This window comes from Papilio polytes, unplaced genomic scaffold (assembly GCF_000836215.1).
Source record: "Papilio polytes unplaced genomic scaffold, Ppol_1.0 DF821733.1, whole genome shotgun sequence".
NCBI classification, from domain to species: Eukaryota; Metazoa; Arthropoda; class Insecta; order Lepidoptera; family Papilionidae; genus Papilio; species Papilio polytes.
Genome location: NW_013527471.1, coordinates 2080509 through 2103785, shown reverse-complemented (window position 1 = coordinate 2103785; position 23277 = coordinate 2080509). Strand labels below are relative to the sequence as shown.

General features: G+C 35.8%; 1 protein-coding gene and 1 non-coding gene across 6 annotated transcripts in view; one reads left to right on the top strand and one right to left on the bottom strand.

The window, feature by feature from the left end:
- LOC106108267 (neurobeachin) overlaps positions 1–23277 on the top strand; it is a 302082-nt gene that overhangs the window by 126161 nt on the left and 152644 nt on the right. For 2 of the 5 annotated variants that reach the window (XM_013289371.1, XM_013289369.1), the window contains exons 3-15: positions 1272–1398; positions 8101–8201; positions 8887–8982; positions 11620–11741; positions 12707–12832; positions 13025–13145; positions 14787–14933; positions 15130–15429; positions 15626–15733; positions 19834–19974; positions 20231–20373; positions 21353–21566; positions 23036–23258. In XM_013289371.1, the coding sequence (XP_013144825.1) occupies positions 1272–1398; positions 8101–8201; positions 8887–8982; positions 11620–11741; positions 12707–12832; positions 13025–13145; positions 14787–14933; positions 15130–15429; positions 15626–15733; positions 19834–19974; positions 20231–20373; positions 21353–21566; positions 23036–23258 (1969 nt within the window). The remainder of the gene's footprint in view (positions 1–1271; positions 1399–8100; positions 8202–8886; positions 8983–11619; positions 11742–12706; positions 12833–13024; positions 13146–14786; positions 14934–15129; positions 15430–15625; positions 15734–19833; positions 19975–20230; positions 20374–21352; positions 21567–23035; positions 23259–23277) is intronic. The other 3 variants (XM_013289372.1, XM_013289370.1, XM_013289373.1) reach the window with 3 other exon arrangements.
- On the bottom strand, positions 9146–9218 carry Trnaa-agc. Its single transcript has one exon. It is a non-coding gene; the product is annotated as a tRNA-Ala (tRNA).

Sequence of the window (23277 nt, the reverse complement as noted above, 5' to 3'; positions counted from 1 at the left end):
ACGCACGTGGCATCTATGTCATATCTATACATTTATTATAGAAGAAACGCAATAAACGGTTAGAAAAAATGAAAATCGCCACGAGACGTCTGAAGTGAAGGGGAGATGTCTGTTGCCATCAGAGTGATAAAAAATTCGCCTTGGAAACTTTCCTTCTGTAATTTCACAAACTTTCCAACGTCCAGACATACTTTACGTCAAATGGTAAAACGTAACTTTAACTTTTAACATAAATTTGGACGATATAAAAGAACTTAATCTATCTGAAATACTTGCCTTTTTAAAAATAATTTACAACTGTTTTGTTATTCTGTCATGCGCCCGTAAAAATGCATTCGGTCCCTACATTTGCCACATGTTTATGCTGTCTCTTTCTCTCTCAGGCATTAATACACCACCCTTTGCACTTTTCTAACATTCCATAACTTCTTGCACACGGCTGCTTGCCTAGTACGTGTGTGAACATAATGCATACCGTGCGAATTTGAATGACGTGCGTCTGCCGTACCACACACAAAAAATGCGTCTTTTTTTCTTTTCTTTGCATAAATCTGTTAAAAATGTTATAGTACTCTCTGTGTAGTGTTATAGTTGAAAAATGTTATAGAACTCGTAGTACTTACTAGTAACTGTCATAAAAACCATGGTGTTGCCCTTTTTGTCAGCATGCTCAAACCCAAACATGCAGTATGAACTACTTACGTGTTATGATGCCCTAGTACTTGTGTGAATATTAAGAAAGATAATTTTCTTAAGACGCTTTTTTTATTTCCCGCCAAAAGAATCCTTCGCTGTTCAATAGGCATTTTTTTTCTTTTAAAGCGCGGGAAGAAACCACAACAGTCTTGTTTGGCGAATGAAACATCCACGAAGAAAAGAATTTAATTTAAATCCAGAGCATTAGGTTTGTGCGGTATTAAATGGAATACTGTGCAAATGGAAGTATCCGCTGAATACGGGGGAATGCGGATGTTCGCAGCGCGGTTGTGCGGATGTGCGTCCTTTCAATACGCAGCCGGCGCAAATGAGCCTCGTGCTATTTATTTTTCATTCGAATGAAATTCCATGTAATAGCTCTCTACCTCTTTGATGTTAATGTTTAATGAATTTTTTAATTAGTACACAATTTTGTACTGAGTTTTTTTTTAATTAAAACTTTATGATATGTCCTCTTGATGAAATTCAACCACGTCAAAATTATTAATAACATAAATTGAAAACTTTTTAGGTTTTTATTACTTTAGTTTTAATGAGATTAATCTTGTTGTCAGGCGGAGATCTGGTCGGTGTTCATCGCAATCCTGCGCAAAAGCGTGCGCAACCTGCAGGCGTGTACAGACGTCGGCCTCATACATCACGTGCTGCAGAGGCTGCCCCGAGCGGAGACAGTTGTCGCTGGTTAGTATGTGCATTCGTTACGTAAAAGTGCTGTCCGCCTGGTTCATGAAAATAGAAAATTATCTCACCATACAAGACATGAAGACCTGGTACATTCCTTTAGATATTGCTGAGATTTCAATTGTTCTGAAGTCTTAGTACCTTACGTAGAACAATCTAATGTAAATTCATTTTTAGGAAAGAAAGGGACAACAATAATATTTTCTGTCTTTTCATTTCCTTAAGGCGTATTAAAAATCTCCTCGCTTGTCTCTGGACACCTCTATATTATTCCTGGAGCCTTAGTATCCATGAGAAATATTAACCCTTTATTTTCCAAGGAACTTTTAAGATGGGATGATAAGAATTCAGAAAAGAAATTATAGAGTATATATATAAAAAAATGCTATGTTCCCGTTACCTTTTTTGAGCGTTTATCATATTTAAAATATTTCTCAGGCATACCAGGGTATCAAAGATGAATAGAATCTTTATGTCCCTAGGAATGAGAAATTTCAATTAACGTTAGAAAGAGGTAAAAACTTAGCTGTCTCTTTCTGGTAACCCAAATCGAAACCCCTGGAAATCTTTGAAATCACAGATTCCTTAGAAGACGGAAAGGGTTGAGGACATTCTCACGAATACTAAGGGAACAGAAAGACTTAGGAACTGAGTAGGGATTATTTCGTGCATCTTTCACAAAGAAGATTGAAAAAATATGGGATAATAAACAAAGGGAGGCGTTTGAACTGATAATTTAATGGGACCATACTCCCATGCTCATAAGGGTAGCAGAACATGCCAAGGGGTGCCTTTGGTACCTTAACCAATGGAAGAACCTCTCCTCGTACTGTAAAGTTTAAAGGGCCGTTGTATTTTCCCATCCGTACCAAGCTGTCATAGCTGTTTCGGAATTTCATAAGGGATTTTTTCCTTTTACCGATATATTTTAACAAAGTAGAAAGAGACAAACGATAACCGCTATCTTGGTCTACCCAAATGCTAAAACCGTGGGATCTCTTGTAAACGAAAATGGATGATTAGTTTTCTCACCGATACTAAGGCAACATAAAATACTAGAAACCCTTGCAAGGAATTTTGTTCTCATGACTTTCTTAGAATTCCCAAAGGGACTGGGCTATCAGAAGCGGTAAAGATATGCGAGACGGAAAAAACAAGGAAACACCTGCGTGAGCAGATGTTGCTAGAAGGCACGTGTCGCCTTTCACGCTCGCGTAGCCATTATTACGGGGATACATATGCACCCCTAGTAACCTTCTATAGATATTTCTGCCTTTTTAGTTTTGTACAATGGGAGGTTTTGAATACGTGTTGCTTTTTTGTGTCTACTTTTTTTACCTGCGTAAACCCTTATTCATTCATGGTGTCCTCTACTTTATAAAAAATAATGTCGATGCGCCTTTTAATTTTTGATCTCCTAGTAACAGTGGGAAAGGAAACCATAAAAGCAAACCATAGAAATGACATCATTGTTCAAGGATATCAGAAAATTAAAATGTACGTGAGTATGAAACTCGATGCAACAAATAACCACGGGAAAGCAATTACTACGTAGTAATACATTATTTTACGCGCTCACTTCTGTATAAAACAGCCGTAAAACGAGAGAAATGCTCGTAATTCTTCCCGCAAGTGCTATAAAATTGTTTTGTTGAATAATACACATTGTGTTTTTCGGTTTTAACATAAATAAACCGAAAATACTGAACGAGTTTATTTACATTTATTTGAATAAGCTTCATCTTTTATGGAAGTATCCAAAAATCATTAAAATGTTTGACACACACACGGGAGATGAGTAGAAACGAAAATTTTATACATACACATTTTTTTACATTGCTATACAAAACTTTTATTCGATCGAAAAATCACACAATTCATTTTATATGTTTTGGATTCAGTAGCAGACAAAGTGAATAACAAAATATTCAGCAGCCGTTGTTTTCCCGGTATATTTTTTAAAAGGCTCGTTTACGCTATATCCGTTTTGCGGTAAATTGCGTACGACACGGGGCGCTGTTACCCCGGTCGTTACCTATTTTGCACAATTTTACGTCGTTTTTAATACAACCATCTTGTTTATGCCAATAATAACTATCGTAAATACACAGTCTTAGTTTATGTTGCCCTAGTAGCTGTGAGAAAATTTCTTAACCCTTCTGGAACCGAAATAAAAAAAATCAAACCTGGAATGTATCAGCTGTTTCTGAAACCTAAAGGAACATATGGCGTCTTGAACGGATCGTTTCACTTAATTTCTTATACATTTATAATCTCCTAGTAGTTGTGGGAATGGAATAGGGACGTGCCTTCCATGGGTCCTTGTGATTTGATAGTTTTTTTTAAGGAATAATCCTTCCTGGATATCACGGCAACTATGTGGAAGTTAAGTTATAAAAAGATAGCTTAAGCCCTTTCAGTAGGCAACAAGATTTAGAGATCGAGTGTAAGTCTTAATGGTGGCATAAGTAACCGTGCCTCAGTTGTCTAAAAGCGGATCTACTTAATTGCCTATTTGGGTTTTAATGGCATTCTTTTTTTGCAGCTAAATCCTAAAAGCTAGTTTCGAACGAATACAGACTTTAATTGCACTACTTAAGCCCAATTTTTTCAATTTTCCGTGGACACAAAACTGTTAACGTTTTAGAAATATTTGAGTCTATTTCATAAGAAAATCTCATTATCGGTTCGGCTATGAATCTTACCTTTGCGAAATTTAATTTACGCATAACAAAGGGTAAACTGAAAAGGTTCGGTACAACTAGGGTAAAAAAGGGACATGTATACTTATTATACCCTAGTATGTTGCACCCATAGTATCCTATAGTATTTTTTTAATTAATTAGGGTTCCTTTATATTATGTTATTTTAAAATAATTCCAATACTGTTTGTTTGATATCAGTTAAATAATAGATTATCTCTTAAAATTTTTTCTTTAAAAGTAGGTTTTTTAAACATGTTTCGGTAATGAAAACCCAAAGTTCGGTTTCCTGTTGTAATAAAAATATTAGTATATCTTCATTCAGATGAAATAGCTCGGCATACACTGAATCTCTTTTACGATTCATTTTATTATTTATGCGGACATAGATTTCAATGGAGGAATAAATTTCTTTCGGATAATGTAACTTTTTGTTGGCTTTGATCGTAATTTGTTGGATATAAAATATGGTTTATACGTTGTTTTGGAAAAGCATAAAATTAAATAAAAAGCATTGAATTAAATCTGGTTTTTTATTTTTTACATCAAGACCTTTTATTATTTCATTCATTCACCTTAGTAATACTAGCTGTTCCCGTGCGACTTCATCCGCATGAAATTATAAAAATTGTATTTTATTGTTTACATGTGTCAAATTATCAATTGCAAATGTCAAAATGACATGACATCATCATGTTGGCATCACAAAGCATGGCAACCTTTCTTCCTTGATGTTGACAACTTATGGTCTCTTTCCCACATTAGAGTTTTTATCAAAAATATTTACCCCCTGAGTTTAATGGCGTGTAAACATATAGCCTAAAGCATGACATAAGTGTAGGGCTTTTTATTAAAAAAGAATTATTCAAAAATATGCTGTAATTGCTGACATCTTAGGCAACAAAGAAGTGTGTGTTTTCGCTTTATTATAATAGTATAGTATAGTATAGTCTGCGACGCGAATTTGTGTACGAACTTCTATGAGATTGCATTAAATGAGTTGCTTGGAGACCAAGAGCACCCTCCTGAAACTAAATAATCGCACAACTTTTTAGTTTCGTTTTGATTCCTATGACCTCATATGGAGGTGCGTACACTACTCTGTTTCAGTTTTGTAACTAAACAGTTGAATTGACTGCGAAACAATCGACAATCGGAGCACATGTGTAGTTAAGTCAGAGGTGGCCCGCTCTAATATTGCACATTTGCGTAGTCTTGTGTACAAAAAGTCTCTTTAAGTAATGAAGTTGCTTATTTTAGCAACATCAATGGCGGAAAAACCCAATTACAAATAGCAAGCCAGCTTAATCTTGGAGGGTAACGAAATCCCAGTTTTCTTATCACGGATTAACGTCTAAGACTGAATAGCTGTTGTGATTTATCTCTTCATTAGTAAAGGTTTTTTAAAACGATAATATTCAAATTTAAAATTACTTCAATTAATGCAGTTTTTAAATAACTAGACACCATAATCGTAATTTTATTTCGGTCAATCTAATTTACAATGCTAGTTTTCGCTACGACTCTGTCCGCGTGGAATTAAAAAAACAAAAATAGTCTATCTGTTCTTCCAGACTATCATCTACATATATGCCAAATTTCATCGAGATCCATTCAGCAGTTTAGGATACAAACTCTAACAAACATCCATCCATCTAAACTTTCGTATTTATAATACGAGTAGTAGTAAGATATACCTATTTTAAATAATAAAAGAAGCAAAACAACATGATATAATGTTACTTAAAGTAAATTAATTACATTAAAGGAATTTGCTATTCAAGATTTCGAGCGGCAAGAGTTCCGAGCATTCCGAACAAAGGCAGTGAATTACACCGATTACTTTCATAACAGCGTCCAGTAATATCCGCGGGAATTAAACTCTCATCCGAGGCGCCCTCAGTCCCGGACTTTCCGGGAATTAAGCCGGGATTAGTCACCTCGCCGATGCGCGGGATTACTCTTGAAATAATATGGCGGTCATTCCGAACGTCTCGGCGTTTTTAAGACCTTTTTATTTTACGAATAAAATTACAGAAGAACGTTCTAGACTTTATATGTAGTTTTAGCTGGAAGCTAACAATGTTTTTTTTACAAATAAATCTAATAACATGACTTGGAGAAGAAACGACAAATACATTACGTAAAGAACAAATATTGAAAACTTTCATCCGTGGAGTAGAAAAAAAATTCAAAAGTTCCATAACTACACGGAATATTTTTTCAGATAAAAAGCGAGGGAATGCATGAAAGGTATTTGTAAAGATGTCACTGAAATTATTTTTCAAAATGATTTCACGTGAGACTTTTCGAATAGTCGTATTGACAGTTCATGTTAACGGAATGGATCACACGTACTTGATACTTGAGAGTTTCGTTTCGCGGAATAAAAAACATGGTATCCATTTTAAATGAACGAGCAATGTTTGTACAAACGTTTTCAATTCGAATACGGTTCACTTTTTTTGTTTCGACGGCGAACTTTCAAAGCGTAGCCTTTGTTTCAAACATTTGCGCTGTAATTTGCTTTAACTGGGTGCGTTAGCTACTCTTGTGAAATTGGGTTTACTCGCATTTCCACCGCAGAATAACTCGAAATTCCACAACGTTGCGGCAAATGTTTGATTTACAATGTTTGATGCACCATAGTAAATACGAACTTGGCATCGGTTGTAATTGTTTATTTTGTATTTTGCTGCACAATTTTTGATACCTAAATAATTTTCTATATTAAATAAAAGTTTTAAAAAAAGTATTTAATACACAAACCATTTATTAAAGACTAGCTTTCGCCCGCGACTCCGTCCGCGTGCGATTAAAAAACAGTGAGTATCTTGTGTGTTCTTCTAGACTATTCTCTAAGTCTATGCTAAATTTTATCAAGATCCGTCCAGCCGTTTAGGCTACAAAGTCTAACAAACATCCATCCATACATCTATACTTTCACATTTATAACAATAGTAAGAATTAAGATAAGATTAGCAAGATTTATCAGTTTTTTAGTAAAATTTAATTGCGTGTCTAAATAACATTTCGAAAATGATCAAGATTGGTTATTCCGTATATTTCTAGTACTTTATATATTATCTGTATCAATGGATGTATTGGTATTGGTAATAACGCTCCTATATTAGACAATTACGTGACTAACGGATTACCGCTTAGTGATCTAGTGGATTGAGGTCATTCCTTGCAAACCCAATACATCTCTGATGAATTATTAATTTGCTCGAATGGCTAATTTCATCCGATATTTAGCATTAACCGTTTATACAAAGCCTGGGATTATGTGAGGTTAATGCGTAAGTACAGTTTGAAAATTGGTAAAAGTAACAACGGCAAAACTGATTTAATGTGGAGATTAAAAAAACTAACATCACATCTTTTTTTTCATAAATTAAAGTGGGAAACGAGCAAGCTGCCACCTGGATCCGCCAAAATGGCGAAGCAACCGCTGTCCATAAACATCCGCAATTGCAGATGCGTTGCCTACCCTTATCCGACGGAGGAGACGCACATAAAGTGGATATTTCCCCTTCCTATGCATCTCCTCCACCGTCAAATCCACTTCCTCTTCCCATCCTCTTCTTAAAAGAAAAGGGTGGTAAAGAGAAAGGGACTAAAATTAGGCATCCGGCACCACACTCATCAGACGAAACACGGAATTGGTTCCATTTCACGCCTGTTTTCTGTGTGGTCGTGGTATTACACCGGGCGTGCCGGCCTATTCGTGCTAAGATGTTAAAGCGGGCACTACCACTGTTAAATATCTTCATCTTACTCCGTATCCTACTTCCGTAGGGGCGCATCATTTTGTCCTTCATATAACTACATACGTCATCTCAGTCATCTTTTTGATCATGTCACTTTTCACGCAATCCATCCATCTCTTTCTAGGTCTACTTCTACCGGGGTACCACACTCATGACTAACGTTCTCCTTGTAACATGAGAGTCATAACACTAACAAATAAATCATTAATTTTATATCTTTGTTGCAGATTTGCTTATAGAAATGCTGGGAGTCCTCGCGAGCTACAGTGTCACAGTCAAAGAACTCAAGCAGCTGTTCAATGCTATGAAAGCTGTTAATGGCAAATGGGTATGCTGTTTATTTAATAAATAATTCTTGAACTGGTTCTAGTATTTCCGCATAAAATTGTTTTTCAAATAAGGCAGGAAAATGCGCAAATTGCGATGCTCAAACTTCGTAAAAATGTTGAGAATTTTCTGACTGCCACGGACAACATAAACACGAAGTAGGTTGCCGTTTTTGCCGGATCATTACGCCGCTACTGTGATGTAAATTCAAAGAGTACCAAGCTAACCTCTTGTTAAGCGGTTAGCATTCGCTATCCTTTTTGTGCGGGTTATTTACAATCTCCAACGAATGCTGTTGGCCTGGTATAATGTGTCCTTTGTTGCGGGGGCGGGTTTGGGGTCCTTGCATTTTTTAATGACTACTTCGTAAAGTAAAAAGGTGTACTTAGTAAACTATTTGAGGTACAAAATTAAACTTTTTTTAAACTTCTAAAATAGGCATAGTATGCCGTTCTCGGAACTTCCAAGCAATTCTCTGACGTCTTTTAAAAGTTGTTCCAAAGTGGGATAGGATATGACTTGTTCTAAAAGTCTATATAACTTTGAGGTATTAGAGGAACAAGTCGAGATTTTACGCTAAGCAAGGATGATCTAGTAAATATAAATTAGTCGTATAAGTTGCAGATGTCTAATCACGCCGACTCTAACGCCGGCTCTGCTAAAATTATAAATATTTATTGTTGCAGCCGCGGCACTCAGCCAAGCTCCTCAACGTGTTACGTCAGATGCCCCACAGAAATGGACCTGACGTTTTCTTTAGCTTCCCCGGACGGAAAGGATCGGTAAGTGTGCAAGATTTGCTTCAGATCAGAAGCCAAAGTGTTAAAATATAAATCACGTTCACAAATTAATCTTAATACTTTTTTCATCACTGACCTGAAATTTTTAATAAAAAAAAAATACAAGGTTAAATATAAAACAGAAAAAATTGAAAAAAAAAAGTATTGGAGGCGCCGGGTATCGATCCCGGTACCTCTCGCATGCTAAGCGAGCGCTCTACCATCTGAGCTACGCCCCCTGTTGGTTACGATAGCGAAAATATAAACTGGTATTCAAACAAATACCGTGACCAAGATTACGTAAACATTTCGAAAGTAAAACTAGTTCATGCAACGATTGCATATACTTACTACGTCTATTATTGTGTAAAAATAGGCTCTTAGACATAGTTTTATCAATATTTTAGTAAAATCGCATTCGAAAATCGATTCTCCAAAAGCAGTGAAAGTTTAACTACGCCAATGGCCATTCATTATCGAGATATTTTAATTAGCAAAATTTGTGAGCGACATTCGGTCCCCTTGGCCGATAAATTGGCCAAAACGTTCGGCAAAGGGTCGGCTTTAATAACCCGCCCTCGAGCGCACGAAAAATGTTGCCAAGATTTCCAGATAATACGAGCGTATTAAAAGATTTCTTTTAAATCACGTTGTAAAACTCGAATTAATTTTGTGGGAACGATGTTTTTGTGGAATATACCTTTTTAATATCTTTTTTACTGTTATCAGTTTTGATTAGACAATACGTGCTATTAGGCTATGGAAATAATATAGGAAAATTTAAATGAACAATAGGTATTTGTAGTATTCTTTGCAAAATTTTAATTAAATTCATATTGGTGTGAACCAACCCGCCTCTTGTTAGTTTTCCCACAACTTCCCTCAGGAATGTTGTCAGTCGAGGCTGAAATATGGCTACAACGCCGGCTTCAAGTTTCGTTACCGTTTAAAAGGAATTTAATTCAAATTTCTCGCCATCGGAGCGAACGGATTTCGGTAATTCTTCTGTAATAGCTTTCCGATTGTTGTCGGTTTGCTCGCTCTCGGTTTTGATTGATTTTTTAATTACAACCTTGGGTAATAAATGTTCTTGCTTCTGATAAAAGATCGCAATCTAATATGAAAATTATCGATCCCACTAATCTATAAATAGACAAAGACATGGTGGTAGAGAAAGAGAGATAGCAATGTTTTGTACATATTAAAAAAGCATATTCCTCGGTATTAAAGTATACTGCAAAATTGTAATGCTTCTGCAGTGAAAACTTACGTTAAAATTGTATAGCCGTACAGAAAACCTAAGCGGTACCACAAATCGATACCAGGCGGACAGGACTTAAGGGTATCGTTTAAGCGACCTCCTTATTGGCAATTCTTATTCAAATATGGGCCGGGCCGGCGAGCGTAATCCCAGTGACATACTGGGCTCTATCTGTGTGTTCGTTTTTTTCTTATTTATAGCAGCCCGCCCGAGGGTCGGTCCATTTCTCTCTGTCGCGCTTATCCTCTCATCTGACGGCAAACTGACGCGTCTTAGCCTCGTCTGCTCTCCTAGTTAATGGCGGATGGTTTACGTATGACTTGTATGCTTAACTTTTCAGATTTTTTTACTAAGTTAGGCGTACTTACTGGCGTGTATGTACTTCCGGTGTAAGGATCTTTGTAATAAGGAAAAATTCGGTCGTCGGGTAAAAATAGAGGCCCTTCAAATAAGAGGAAAAGTACCCTAAAATGGTTGTAAGCGTAAAAATTAGTCTTGACACAAACTACGGCAGTTGGGAAGATTTAAGTGCGTTGAGGCCGCAGTTATCTTTCGACCGCTTGATGTAGTGATAAATAGTCTTTTTACCCCTAAAGGGTGCTTCAATATTTTATCTCAATTCCCTACTTTCGGCCCTTTATTGAAGGCTATTCATTTCTTTGTAACGTCGTGCTCTAAAAAGCCTTTCTGGTCCGGACGCGGTACGTTTAGAGACAGAATTTTGCTGTAATATTGAGAATTATTAAAGATTTCTTTGAGACCATTACGTTGTTTTATCGATACCTATTTCATATCGATTTTTATCCTCGAGTTTACAAATTTACTCATTGCAAATTATTTTTTTCTTTGTAGCTGTAGATCGATATCTTGTCGGACTTACTGTGATTTATTTTATCGGTGTTGTAAATAATAGTTATTGCTTCTAATAATAGCGTGAGGCTGTGTCATATTTCATTCGTTAATAACGCTTGGGAAAGCGATCTTTTATCCTTATGGTTTCCTGGAGATTTTGTTTATATATAGCTAAAAAATAGCTGTTTTTACGGTAAACTAAAGTTGTAGTCTAATATAGCTGTATTTTATGTATCGGTCATCCAAATGAGCAAATATGGGCTGGCGAAGTTTGTCGACCGCGAACGGTCATGGCGTATACGATCCCCGGGAACCGAACTTTGCTCGTAACTTGTAACCAAGTTAATAACGGTTACATATTTAACTAGTTCTCGCCTTGATTTAATACGAAATTAGCGCCCTACTGAATTAGTTATAACTTTATGCTATCTCTATTACGGTAAACTTTGTCGGTATAACCGCCAAGTTTTGATGAGTTTATTACGATGGAATATAGTGCAATTTGTTTTAACTTGTGTTTGTTCCAGGCGATAGTGCTGCCCCCGCTAGCGCGGTGGCCGTATGAGAACGGATTTACCTTCACCACATGGTTCAGACTGGATCCCATCAATTCAGTGAACATAGAGCGAGAGAAACCATATCTATACTGGTAAATAATAATTTGTGGTTAACCTTTTCTAAAATAAATATTCATTTGTTTTTTCGTCTCATAATTAATTTATCAGAAAAGCTTTTTAATTAATTGTACCCGTGGGTAACCCCTTCTCTAGTAAAATCAAGCTACCAGGGCGTCATGAGTTTAAAGCGGTAAGCATACGGGCTCGACATTGGCTTTACGGGCACAAACGTTGCATTCAATTAGCTAAATGCATCCGAACTCGGACTTAGGAGCGCAACTGCAATGAAACCAATTTACTTAGAATTTAAATAATATGTACACATCTTACTAATATTATGAATGCGAAGGTTTAGATGTATGGAGGGATGGATGTTTGTTAGAGTTTGTAGCCTAAACGGCTGAACGGATCTCGATGAAACTTGGCGTAGATGTAGAGGGTTGTCTGGAAGAATACATAGGCTACTTAGTTTTTTTTTAATTCCACGCACACGGATTCGCGGGCGAAAACTAGTGTTCTATATAGCTCTGCTTATTTTATGTGACCCTAATACTGTTGATAAAATATTTATAACCGGTATTTATTTTTGTTTATTCACGAAGGTTCTTTAAAAACAAAGTAGAGGTTGAAAGGATACGAAAGGTCGTAAATGAAAAGTTAAATACAATTTAATTACGGTAAATCCTTAGCATAAGTCGGGGCACAATAAATTGAATAAACCTAAAAGTTTTTATTAATGAGCGCTGAAAGCAATACTCTTTTATAAGATATTAGAGTTAATTAACGCGGCTCGCTCCGGAGAGCATTTGAACATTAAATTAATAATTACTGTTATTAAAACGAGCCACCGTTTTGAACATCTAATGAAATTTCTAATAGCCGTATTAGTAATTAAGCATCAATAACTTTACTTGGCTTATAACTGTTAAATTTTACCTTAACTTTTTGTTTTGTTATTGAAATCTATGTTTAATGAAACCGACTGTATGTTATGCAGTTTTAAGACGAGCAAAGGTGTGGGTTACACGGCACACTTTGTCGGCAACTGCTTAGTGCTGACATCGATGAAAGTCCGCGGCAAAGGCTTCCAGCATTGCGTCAAGTACGAGTTCCAGCCAAGAAGGTAAACCATCAGATCAATTCTTACATTCATGCAACACAGCATTTATACGCTGTCTGCTTTCCTGGTACTCCAGGAAATAAATTGATTCACTGTTTCATCTACGGTGACAAATATCTTATGAGTGTTTGTTTATTAAGTTTTATGGTTCTGTTTAATATTTTTATTTGACTATTTAAGACTTATGTGCTATAGATGGTACGCGATAGCTGTCGTGTACATCTACAACAGATGGACGAAGAGCGAGATCAAGTGCCTGGTAAACGGCCAGCTCGCCTCCAGCACTGAAATGGCCTGGTTCGTCTCCACTAATGATGTGAGTATTCCATACTTATATATACTTAATACTATAAAATTAGTACCAATTTGGAAAGGAATAATGAAGCTAATAAAGTGAGCTCCTTAGCCTAAAATCCTATTTAATTACAGTTTTAAGTGCCATTAGGCAGTTTATGTGCTCCTGCTTAATCTCAACGCGAGTACTAGGGGCACATAACTTGAAACAGCTTAGCGTTAACATTTGGTAGTTGCGGGAACATCGACGTGTCTGCTCGTCACGTACAAGTCGTTAGGGGCAATTTATTATCGAAGCTATGCAAAATTGGCATAAAATATGCTGAGCCTATAAAATGTGAACGTAAGGTGTATTGATTGATTTACGATGTGAGACTTTTTAAATATTTTTTTTCCTGAATCTGTTTTCGTAGTTCAATATTTCAACATTAACTTATGACCCTAAAATAGGTCACTCTTTGAAACGATGTCCAAACAATGTGTGGATACAATGAGGTCCTTTGTCCGGCGCGGCGTCCAGCCAGGTGGAGTTAGTCCCGGGGCCGCACGACGAGAGTAATTACCTTTCATCGTGAATAATAAACGACGGCTCCGCTGCGGCCCCTTGATTTTTGCGCAACCCTCGTCCGAGTTTTGTTTTAGTTGTAACATTATTTGGCCGCGACTTTGATATGTGGTCGGCTCGAATTATTATGTTTGTTGTTGTTAATTTGTTCTAATGTAGTGTTTGGGTTGTTCAAAGTTTCCGGAACGCCTCGAGCTGTACTCGAATGGGTTTATTTTGTAAATTGAATTATATTATAACATACTGTATATTTCTAAAGGGAAGTCTATCGATCTGAAAACTTGAAAATCCAACTTTCTGCCAATGTCTATTTATTCGTTATCTTACAACGGCAGTAAAATGTGTCAGATTTTCCTCATATTATCTCACACGCACGTACGCATTTGGCTCATAAACATTAAGCCACTCTGCGTTGAAAAAGATTTAACGTGGCGTTACATCGTTACGAATAGTACGCTGAATAATTAAGCAAGTTTATATAGAGGATAAAAGTTGTTAGTGACAGTACAATAATCTTAGATCAATATTGTTGGTTATATACCAAAATGTTAATTAAATTAAAAGAAAATTTACTACCTTAATAAACATCTTTGTTCAAGTCATATTCAGCTAATCGGTAAGATTCTCCCGTATTTTCCCGCTAACCCGGTTACCGCACTCCGTTAGGTTTATTACTCGCGCGACGCCTTTATTTTATTTGCTAATACATACCTTCAGCCCGCTGTTGTCCTGGTACGTCGAACCACATAAAACGCCCCCAAATCGAGTTAAAAGCTCTTCAGAGAGCTTTCGCCGCGAGAAGAACGTTCAACGAAATTACATCGCACTTGCCTCTCGTCACTTCACGACGTTGTTATTTTTTGTGACTGTTATATATGCCCACTATATTATTAAAGGTTTTTATTATTGTTTATAATTATTTCCAAGGATTTTTTAACAAGTTCAAAATAAGATAATTAAAATAACTATTTGAAAGAGAATAAAAGGTTATCTTGTTTCCTCACTAGATGACCATTAAAACCTTTAAATTCAGATCCTTCCAGATATTTTCCGTATCCGATCAAACTAAGTTTTTAAATGAATATTAATGTTCACCAGCCGTTCGACAAGTGCTACATCGGTGCGACGGCGGAGCTGGACGAGGAGCGTGTCTTTTGCGGCCAGATGGCGGCCATCTACCTGTTCGGAGAGGCGCTCACCACTCACCAGATCTGCGCCATGCACCGCCTCGGACCTGGATATAAGGTACACTAGATTATAAAGAAATTAACAGTAACATTTGTATTGTAAACTACGATAGATCTTTTTCAAGTGTAATGTTTCTTTAACGTTATTATTTCTTAAGTCTATTAATTGATTTCGACACAAAATAATATGTGATTTTAACTATAGATTTTTAATAATGTGTAATATTTGTTTTCCTGCTAACCTCGGATATCAGAGCCAATTCCGTTTCGACAACGAATGCAACATCAGTTTGCCGGAAAACCACAAAAGGGTGAGCGAGACGGCCGCGCCCAAGCTTGAGTACGCTGAACCCCCGCCCGATCCCGATAACGATCCCAATCCCGATATCGATCCCGAATCCAATCCTGACGCTTCTGAAGATACCAGGGGAGCAGAAGATAGCGTAGTTGTAAAGGAAGACTCGACGCCTCGAGGCAGGAGGCTGGCGGATGAAGCGCGCGAAGTGGCCGCCGCGCATGCGACCCTGCTCGTAGATATTGAAGCATGCAAGCGTGTAAGCATGACGCGCCGCTTGCTACGTCTATCTCAAGTGTTCATTCTGCTTTACATGTAGCCATGAATACTTGACATTTACACAAGGAAACTTAGAACTCGTCTCATCGTTCTATGTTACATGCAGGTGTCAAGTATTCAGTTTGCTAGTTGCACAGTGATGTATTTGACACATATCATGGTGTTGTGATGTCCAGGGTCAGTTTCGTTTCAACTCCGAGTCCAGAGTGCCTCTACCGACCGCTGAGGTCCGGGTAGATAAGTACGGCGATCTTATACACGATCCAACGCAGAATATACATGATGTAAGATACAAAATCTGGAATCTGGATTTACTAATCTAAAATTGGATATTGAAAGGTTACTTTTAAAGGGGTAAAAGTTACTTATGGGTGTTAACCAAATTAAATTTGAATTATTGCATGATAATAACATATGAAGTGTAAAATCTTTATTAGAATACTAACAGTAATCAATGTTAAGTTTAGGGTTGTCTCAGAGACAGTTTGTGGGCTCTCCATAAAAGTTATAAAGAGTAGGTGTGGTAGTTAAATTAATTATCTAGGATTATTGAATTAACTTGTTAGAGAGAGTTTAACGGTACAGAATTACAGGAAACTTGTACAACCGACCAACTACAATTTAGGTATCGAGTTACTGTAATGTTTAAACCAGATTTTACTAATCCGAGAATTCCTTAATCAAACTACTATACTATCGACTATCGTCTTATTCATTATTTTAGAAGCAATTAAAGTTTATATAATGAGACAATAATTATTCGAAAAGGCTCATCTGCCCTTCATGTGATCCTGGTACTTGGTCTCATGAATATTTCACAAATATACGCCTAATTTGAATACTTTCGGCAAATTTTCATTTTAATTTGATCCGTGGAGGCAGTTTCGATTTCCAACGAATCCTCTGTTTATTTAGATTAATATTTATTTGCAATCAATATCTTATTACAAATTCCCTGAAGCTGAAAATCGATCTTTACAATAAATAAATGTAATTTTCTAGTATTCGTTTTATAATATCGTTTTTTAATGTTTGTTGTGTAAAAAGTTTGGTAAAAGCACGCGAAAGATGTTTCCAAAGTTATAACAAAAGACTTCAAAGTTATTACTCTCGAGGTCCGTAACGATGCGACGCGCGCTTTTGAAAACTGAACAAAACCGGCCGAAACTTTTATTGATAGAAGAAATTTCTGATACGGAAGTTATAGGGTTGGATAGAGTTGCGAAAATTATCGATGTTAAAACGATAGGAAATACTGTAGTAAGATGCAGATTACTTTTTTTAAACGAGTGTACACACTAAAATATCAATTGTTTTCCGGTCTTCAAGATAATTTTGAAATCATTATATTATTTGTAGTCAAAATGCTATTTGAAATACAAACGGCATCTTCATTTCATTTCAGTTTGAAGAATAAACAGATCGTATTCAATTAATAAAAAAAATATATCTATTAAGGCAGGGCCTTCTCCCTTCCCCACGGCATTCGACTTCCATTGTAAGATCAAACTTGTCTAAAATTATGGAATTTTAATCGACTTCATGTTTCCTTGTAACGGACAATTTCCTTTACTTCAAAAGTTTATTATTTGTTGGGGATTATTTTAGAAAATAATTTGGAATTTTTAAAAGCGATACGGTTTTGTTTTTTTTATTTACGATGAAATCGGATATATTTTTGTTATGTAATTTTTAACTTCTTTAAGACGATCACATCTCTTTCAAATTCAAACTAGTTATATTAAAAAAACTCGCTTGTTACAATCCTTTTCGTGAAAATGGAATTTAGGCTTAACTTTGAAAACTACTTTAGTTTTTTCCTTTCGAATTTCAAAGCAAAGATTTCTAACTTTAGAAGACATCTAAAACATATTAATCTTTTCTTTTTAAGTATTTAAATACTTAAAAAATAATGAGAGATACAAATGGTATAAAAATAATTTTTAACAAAAAATTATTTTTATACCATTTGTATCTATAAGAGTAAATACTTTTGTCAGAAAAAGATTTCAGCATTTTCTTTAAAATTATGCGAGTAAAAAGTTAAAATATTTTATCTAAAATGGAAGAGCGTTTTAAATTAAACGTTTTCGGCTTTTAAATTATTTTTCTTCAAGTCCGCGTTGTGTCTATTTTCGCCGTGTTCGTTGTCGTCGCTTGAGATTTGTGTTCGCCTCATCTCACTTCGAGAATGCTCTAACTTACTATGACAACTTAATGCAACTTGATGTGTTGTGTTTAGAATGTTGTTTTGTGTCTGTTTACAATGTTTGTACAATACCCCACAAGAGTTATAAAAATGTAAGTGATTAAAATTTACTGAAACTGAAAACTTGTAAATATCACTGTGATGTAACTTGGACAATGAAATAGATGTGAATTTTAGTTTATAAATAGTATTATATAAACCGAGTTTAATAAATACTTAATCCTAAATCGGTGAGCCTAAGTAAATCCGTTGCTGTTCGTAAAGTGGCAGGCGCTTAGGGCAAATGTCATGACTTAAAGAATTGCTATTCCATATTAAAAGGCGTATTGGCACTAAACTGAAAAGTCGTTGGAATAGTTAATAATAAACAGAAAAGATTGTTATAAAAGAAAAAATCAAAGTAAGTGTGAAACATTAAACACTATTTAAGTGTGAGGCATTAGCCACTCGCAGCATGCATTATAGTAAACAGCGCTACAGCACTCAGCAACAAATAAACGCGAAAGCTTTCCGCCACATTACAGAGCTTGCTGCACATCGTCTTCAAGTAATTTAAAGTGTTCTATCGACTTGTCATCTTGTTGCCATCCTTGTCACTAACTTTGAATAAAATAGAGACAAGAATATCAGAAAATAATCACTAGATCTCTACTCGTATTTAGTCTGTAATGACGTCAAAATTTTATAATAAAATTTTCAAATACCAATATCTCCTAAAGTATTGAAGCTAGAATTACGAAACAAAAAACATCGAATAGCCAACTTCATATTCTATTTAGAGTTTTTTAATTTATAACTCTAGCTTATATAGTTTGGGAAAAAATTTAAATTTGATAAAATACTTAGTTTTGACGTCGTGTTTTGTAGATTTGTTTGTAAGGTCTCTTAACATAATGAAAATCTTTGTTTTGTAGTATAATATAGTATAACGTTGGATCGGATTATCGGGACTTATCCGCAGCGAGGCGGGTAAGAAGACACCGACCGCAACAATTACATTAACCTTAAAAGCTACTGTCGAAAGGATTCATATCTTACGCAGGGCTGTCACTGCAATATAATATTGTTTAATCTTACCAAGTTGTCTTCCAAGAGTAAATTGTTTCATTAAATAAAAGATTTTAACACATTAGTACTCGTATATATTTTTTTACTACAAGTTGTTTTATTAAAACTATACTTACGTAATATAAAAAGTCCCAATGACTTCTATATCATTTTAGTATTCGTTATTAGATATTTAAATGTAACAAAACTTCTATTACTTCTAGAAGTTCATTTGTTATCGTTTGCTTGAGAAAATTAGTGTCAAAAAAATAAACCAAAAAAATACGTTCATTAATATAGGTGTTTAGTTTGAGCGGTGTGGCAACCCTGCACCTCGCGTGTTATCTTAGCTAATGGCTCGCCGCTTACACCACTTTATCTTCTCATCTTGTTTTGTTTATATTTTTACTTGATATTACATGAAATTGTTATAAAAATACAATATAAAAATCAACCAAACACTAAATGCCACCTTGCCAGTGTCATATCTACTTATTTTGATGAAATTATACGATTTATTTCAACAATTTAAGTATAGTTAAGGACTTTGTATAATTTTTCAACTATTGAGATGAACATAGTTAACATCAACATTTATATTATGAGTTAAAAGCCACATTTGTGCAGCGCCATCTATCGGGCATTAAGTAATTTCTCGGGAAACGTACTAAACGCCTTGATAAAAAGTTTGTTTAAATTTCTCTTTTGTTTTTTTATTATCTTCAACATTGGAATATAACTTTGGGATACTAACACGGTTGTTTTCTTTGTATTTCGTTTTTCACATCAGTTTTGCTACATTTTCGATCGTTGTCTTAACAAAATGGTATTCGCATTCAAACCGCTTTCCTGCAATTTGGTGATTTGGTTATTTATCCGTTGTTAGTGCATGTTTAACTTGTTTGTGTGTTTTAATATTTTGTTTAATAATTTTACTATTATTTTAATTGTTAACGTTTATTAATTTCAAATTATTATTATTATTACGATAATTAAAAATATGTTGCCCTGAAATGTAGAATTTAATTTCAAACTTGAAAACTTCAACTCAATCTCGCAGACTTGCTCTCATTTTTAAATATTTCTCTTCGTATTCTATGAGATTTGTGAGTGTTGGTTTGTATGCAGGTGCTATATGACGGCAAGCTGTCGTCAGCCATCGTGTTTATGTACAACCCTGTGGCGACGGATGGCCAACTTTGTCTGCAGTCTGCCCCTAAAGGCAACGTCTCATACTTCGTGCACACGCCGCACGCACTCATGCTGCAGGTATACCAGGAGATTAGAACTTACAAGGAGATTTATTGATATCCAAAGATGCTTAACATTTCCGGTCAGACAATAGAAATAAAACCCCAGGGATAATGACCCTTGATGAAAAGTCTTTGTAAATAAACTCTATATGCAATTCGAGTCGTAAGCTGTTTACTTAAGTTAGTGATTTTAACGAATTAACTGTTTGTATGTTTTTTTTTTTAAATTCCTATCAATAGGTACTCTTGTTACTGTTTATCATTGTTTGTAGGAGGTGAAGGCAGTGGTAACACACTCCATACACAGCGCTCTTAACTCTATCGGCGGCGTGCAAGTCCTGTTTCCACTGTTCGCACAACTCGATCTACCCCACGACGCACCTCCTAATGAGCCTAAAAGAGACCCTATGCTGTGGTAAGTTAGACCCTATTTCCACTAACGCAACAATACCTTCGTAATCGTAAACACTGCCTCTGATTTCGTCGTTATTCAGAATTAATAAAACTAGTAAAGTTACTAAACTAAAATACAACTAAGTAGAAGTTAGAATAAACTTTCTAATATAGGAACAATTCATTAATATTCCGAGTAGCTTAACGTAAACCGTCTAAATGCACTTTAGTTGTCGTTCGCTAATCGCCCCTGGAAGTTGCCAGCCATCTCGAAGCGGGCGGGTAATAGCTAGAACTAACTCCTGACAACTCCTAATTGCCTGGTCTTGCCCCTTGTTCGGATTTATGAACAGCGTTTTATGTGCGCGACAATAATTTATTCGCTAAGGGCTTCGTGTATTTTAACTTTTTTTCTTCGTTTACAATTCAATTTGTAGCCGCGGGAAAACATTTTTTGTCGCAACAAAAAGAAACATAGCTCGGTAATTACGTGATTTGTTATTTTTTTTGTGCGTCCTTTTCCTTTAATAAAGCTCGAATTTCTCTATTTAAAACGTCAAACTTGGATATAATCGAGAAATGTAAATTGTTATTAAATATTGTGCAATATTAATTGAGAAAGTTAATGTTTAATTTGTAATAACCGTTACCGTTCAAGTCACATTTGCCTAATGGAGGTTCAGTTATCACTGGAAGGGTTACATCGAGAAGATAATATATTTGCTGAATATCTTACGGGTTTTGATATAATCCCTCCATTAGCCGCTTATGTCTACAATCGAGATTTATGTACTTTCCGTGCAATATTATGTGGGCTAAAGCCATTCGACAACTTTGCTAACTTGCATTTAACGCCTGATTAAATTTAATAGCAATGTTGCAGTAGATTATTTTGGAAGATGTTTTTTAAAGGTTTTTTTTTTTAAGATCAAAGGTACAAAACGATGCCGTTTTCTGTTTCCCTAAAACCATGTGTAAAATTTCCTGATTCTTGGTTCCAGCTCGAAGTTGCTTGGTTTCGTGTGCTCGCTGGTGGAGTCGTGCAGCACGGTGCAGCAACACATGTTGCAATGCCGGGGTTTCCTCGTCGTATCTCATATGCTGCAGCGCTGCGGTCGCGACCACCTCACTGCAGACACGCTGGCGTCCTTCCTGCACCTCACTAAACACCTGGTTACATGCTGCTCGCCTAACTCTGATTTACTACTGAAACAGGTGAGCGATGTTCTATTTCCTATCTTTTTGCTTTTAGTAAATGAAAAGAGACAGAGAAAGAGAGAAAAGACAGACAAATAGATTGCCTTTTATGCACTATCGACATCTGAAATACAAAATACTTCTAGTTGTCTAGATAAATAGCATGAACTCATAGGATACTGAAGGTATATCGATTGAGATGAGTCGACATCAGTTTGCTTTTTCAAATTACCAGAGAGTCTATTACGAATATTTGCAGTTGCGAAAATTTGTAAGGTATCGAGAAAATCTGTATGAAATTTGTTACTGATATTTATTGCCGTTAGCACAGATATAATAAAAAAAATTGTCGATTACGTTACGAAAACGTTTTCACGAATGTTTTTGATAAGCCTGGTCATATATTCTGTTCTTTTAAGAGCTTTGTTTTACATTATAACAAATGTCCAGGTAAGTAGTGGCACAGTAGCGACATCTATATGAAGCAAATTAAATATGGGCACTGCTTTGGGTAGCTATATCCAACCTTTTATATTACAATCACGTTTGTGTATTAATTTACAAAAAAATGGTGTATTCTTGTTGTTGTTTATCTAAATTTAAGTTTAATATATTTAGTTCAAAATTGTTAATTCACATTCTGCACTTTTGACAGAGAATTTACACAGCCAAAACACGTTTAAAAACAGACCAATATATTTTTTATAGCATTGGGGATTCCTGCATTTTTCTTTTGCATAAAATTACATTCTTACATTTTTAATGAAAGCTTTTTTAGATGACATCGTGAAGTTTCAGCCGAGAATGAAAAAATCTACGCACAATTCCCAAAAGCTGCAAGTTTTTATTTTCCCCCTCGATGGTTGTTAGCGCATGCTCCTCTTGCTTTTATACCCCCTACCGCCCAATTTACACAAAAACTCGCACAAAATATTACACAAAAACCCCACAACCTTTTACACATCCTTCATTTTTATTTATGGACTTTTTGGCCAATCATTTGTAATTTATTATTTTGATTATTGCAGAATTAAGCTCCAGTGATTAATTTTCGATTTTAATTCCTACAGCATAGAATTCGAAGTCACCAAAAGGGTTCTGCTTCAATAAAGAGCAAGCATTAAAGCAATTAGTTTCGTTAGTTTATAATATCACTGCTTTGCACTTGGGGCTTTTAATAAAAGCAATGCCCACGTTAGAATACACTTGGAATTATATTAAAAAATCAAGTTTTATAAGAAGAATGAAAAATATTTTACACTGCTTTCTAAGTTGATTTTCTCACATCGAACACTTAGTAAACGCACCTAAGGGTCTTATTAGGTTACAACATTGTGACTAACACGGGTTTATTTGTAAAATAAAATCCATACAGACTTTTATTTAATTCAATATCAATCAGCAAGAGAGCGTTACGCTAACGACCATCGAACAGTAAAAAGTCTATGCTAATTCAGTCTTTCTGTCATTCTTTCGTGACGTGGCAGCTGCTAGACCACGTGCTGTTCAACCCCTCGCTGTGGATCCACACACCAGCGGCGGTGCAGGCCAGGTTGTACTGCTACCTGGCGACCGACTTCCTGGCAGATGCTCACATCTACGGCAGCGTGAGGAGAGTCAGCACGGTCCTGCAAACTGTACACACCCTGAAATACTACTACTGGGTGGTTAATCCTAGGACCAAGAGTGGGATCACCCCTAAAGGATTGGGTGAGTAGTGTTAGACTCT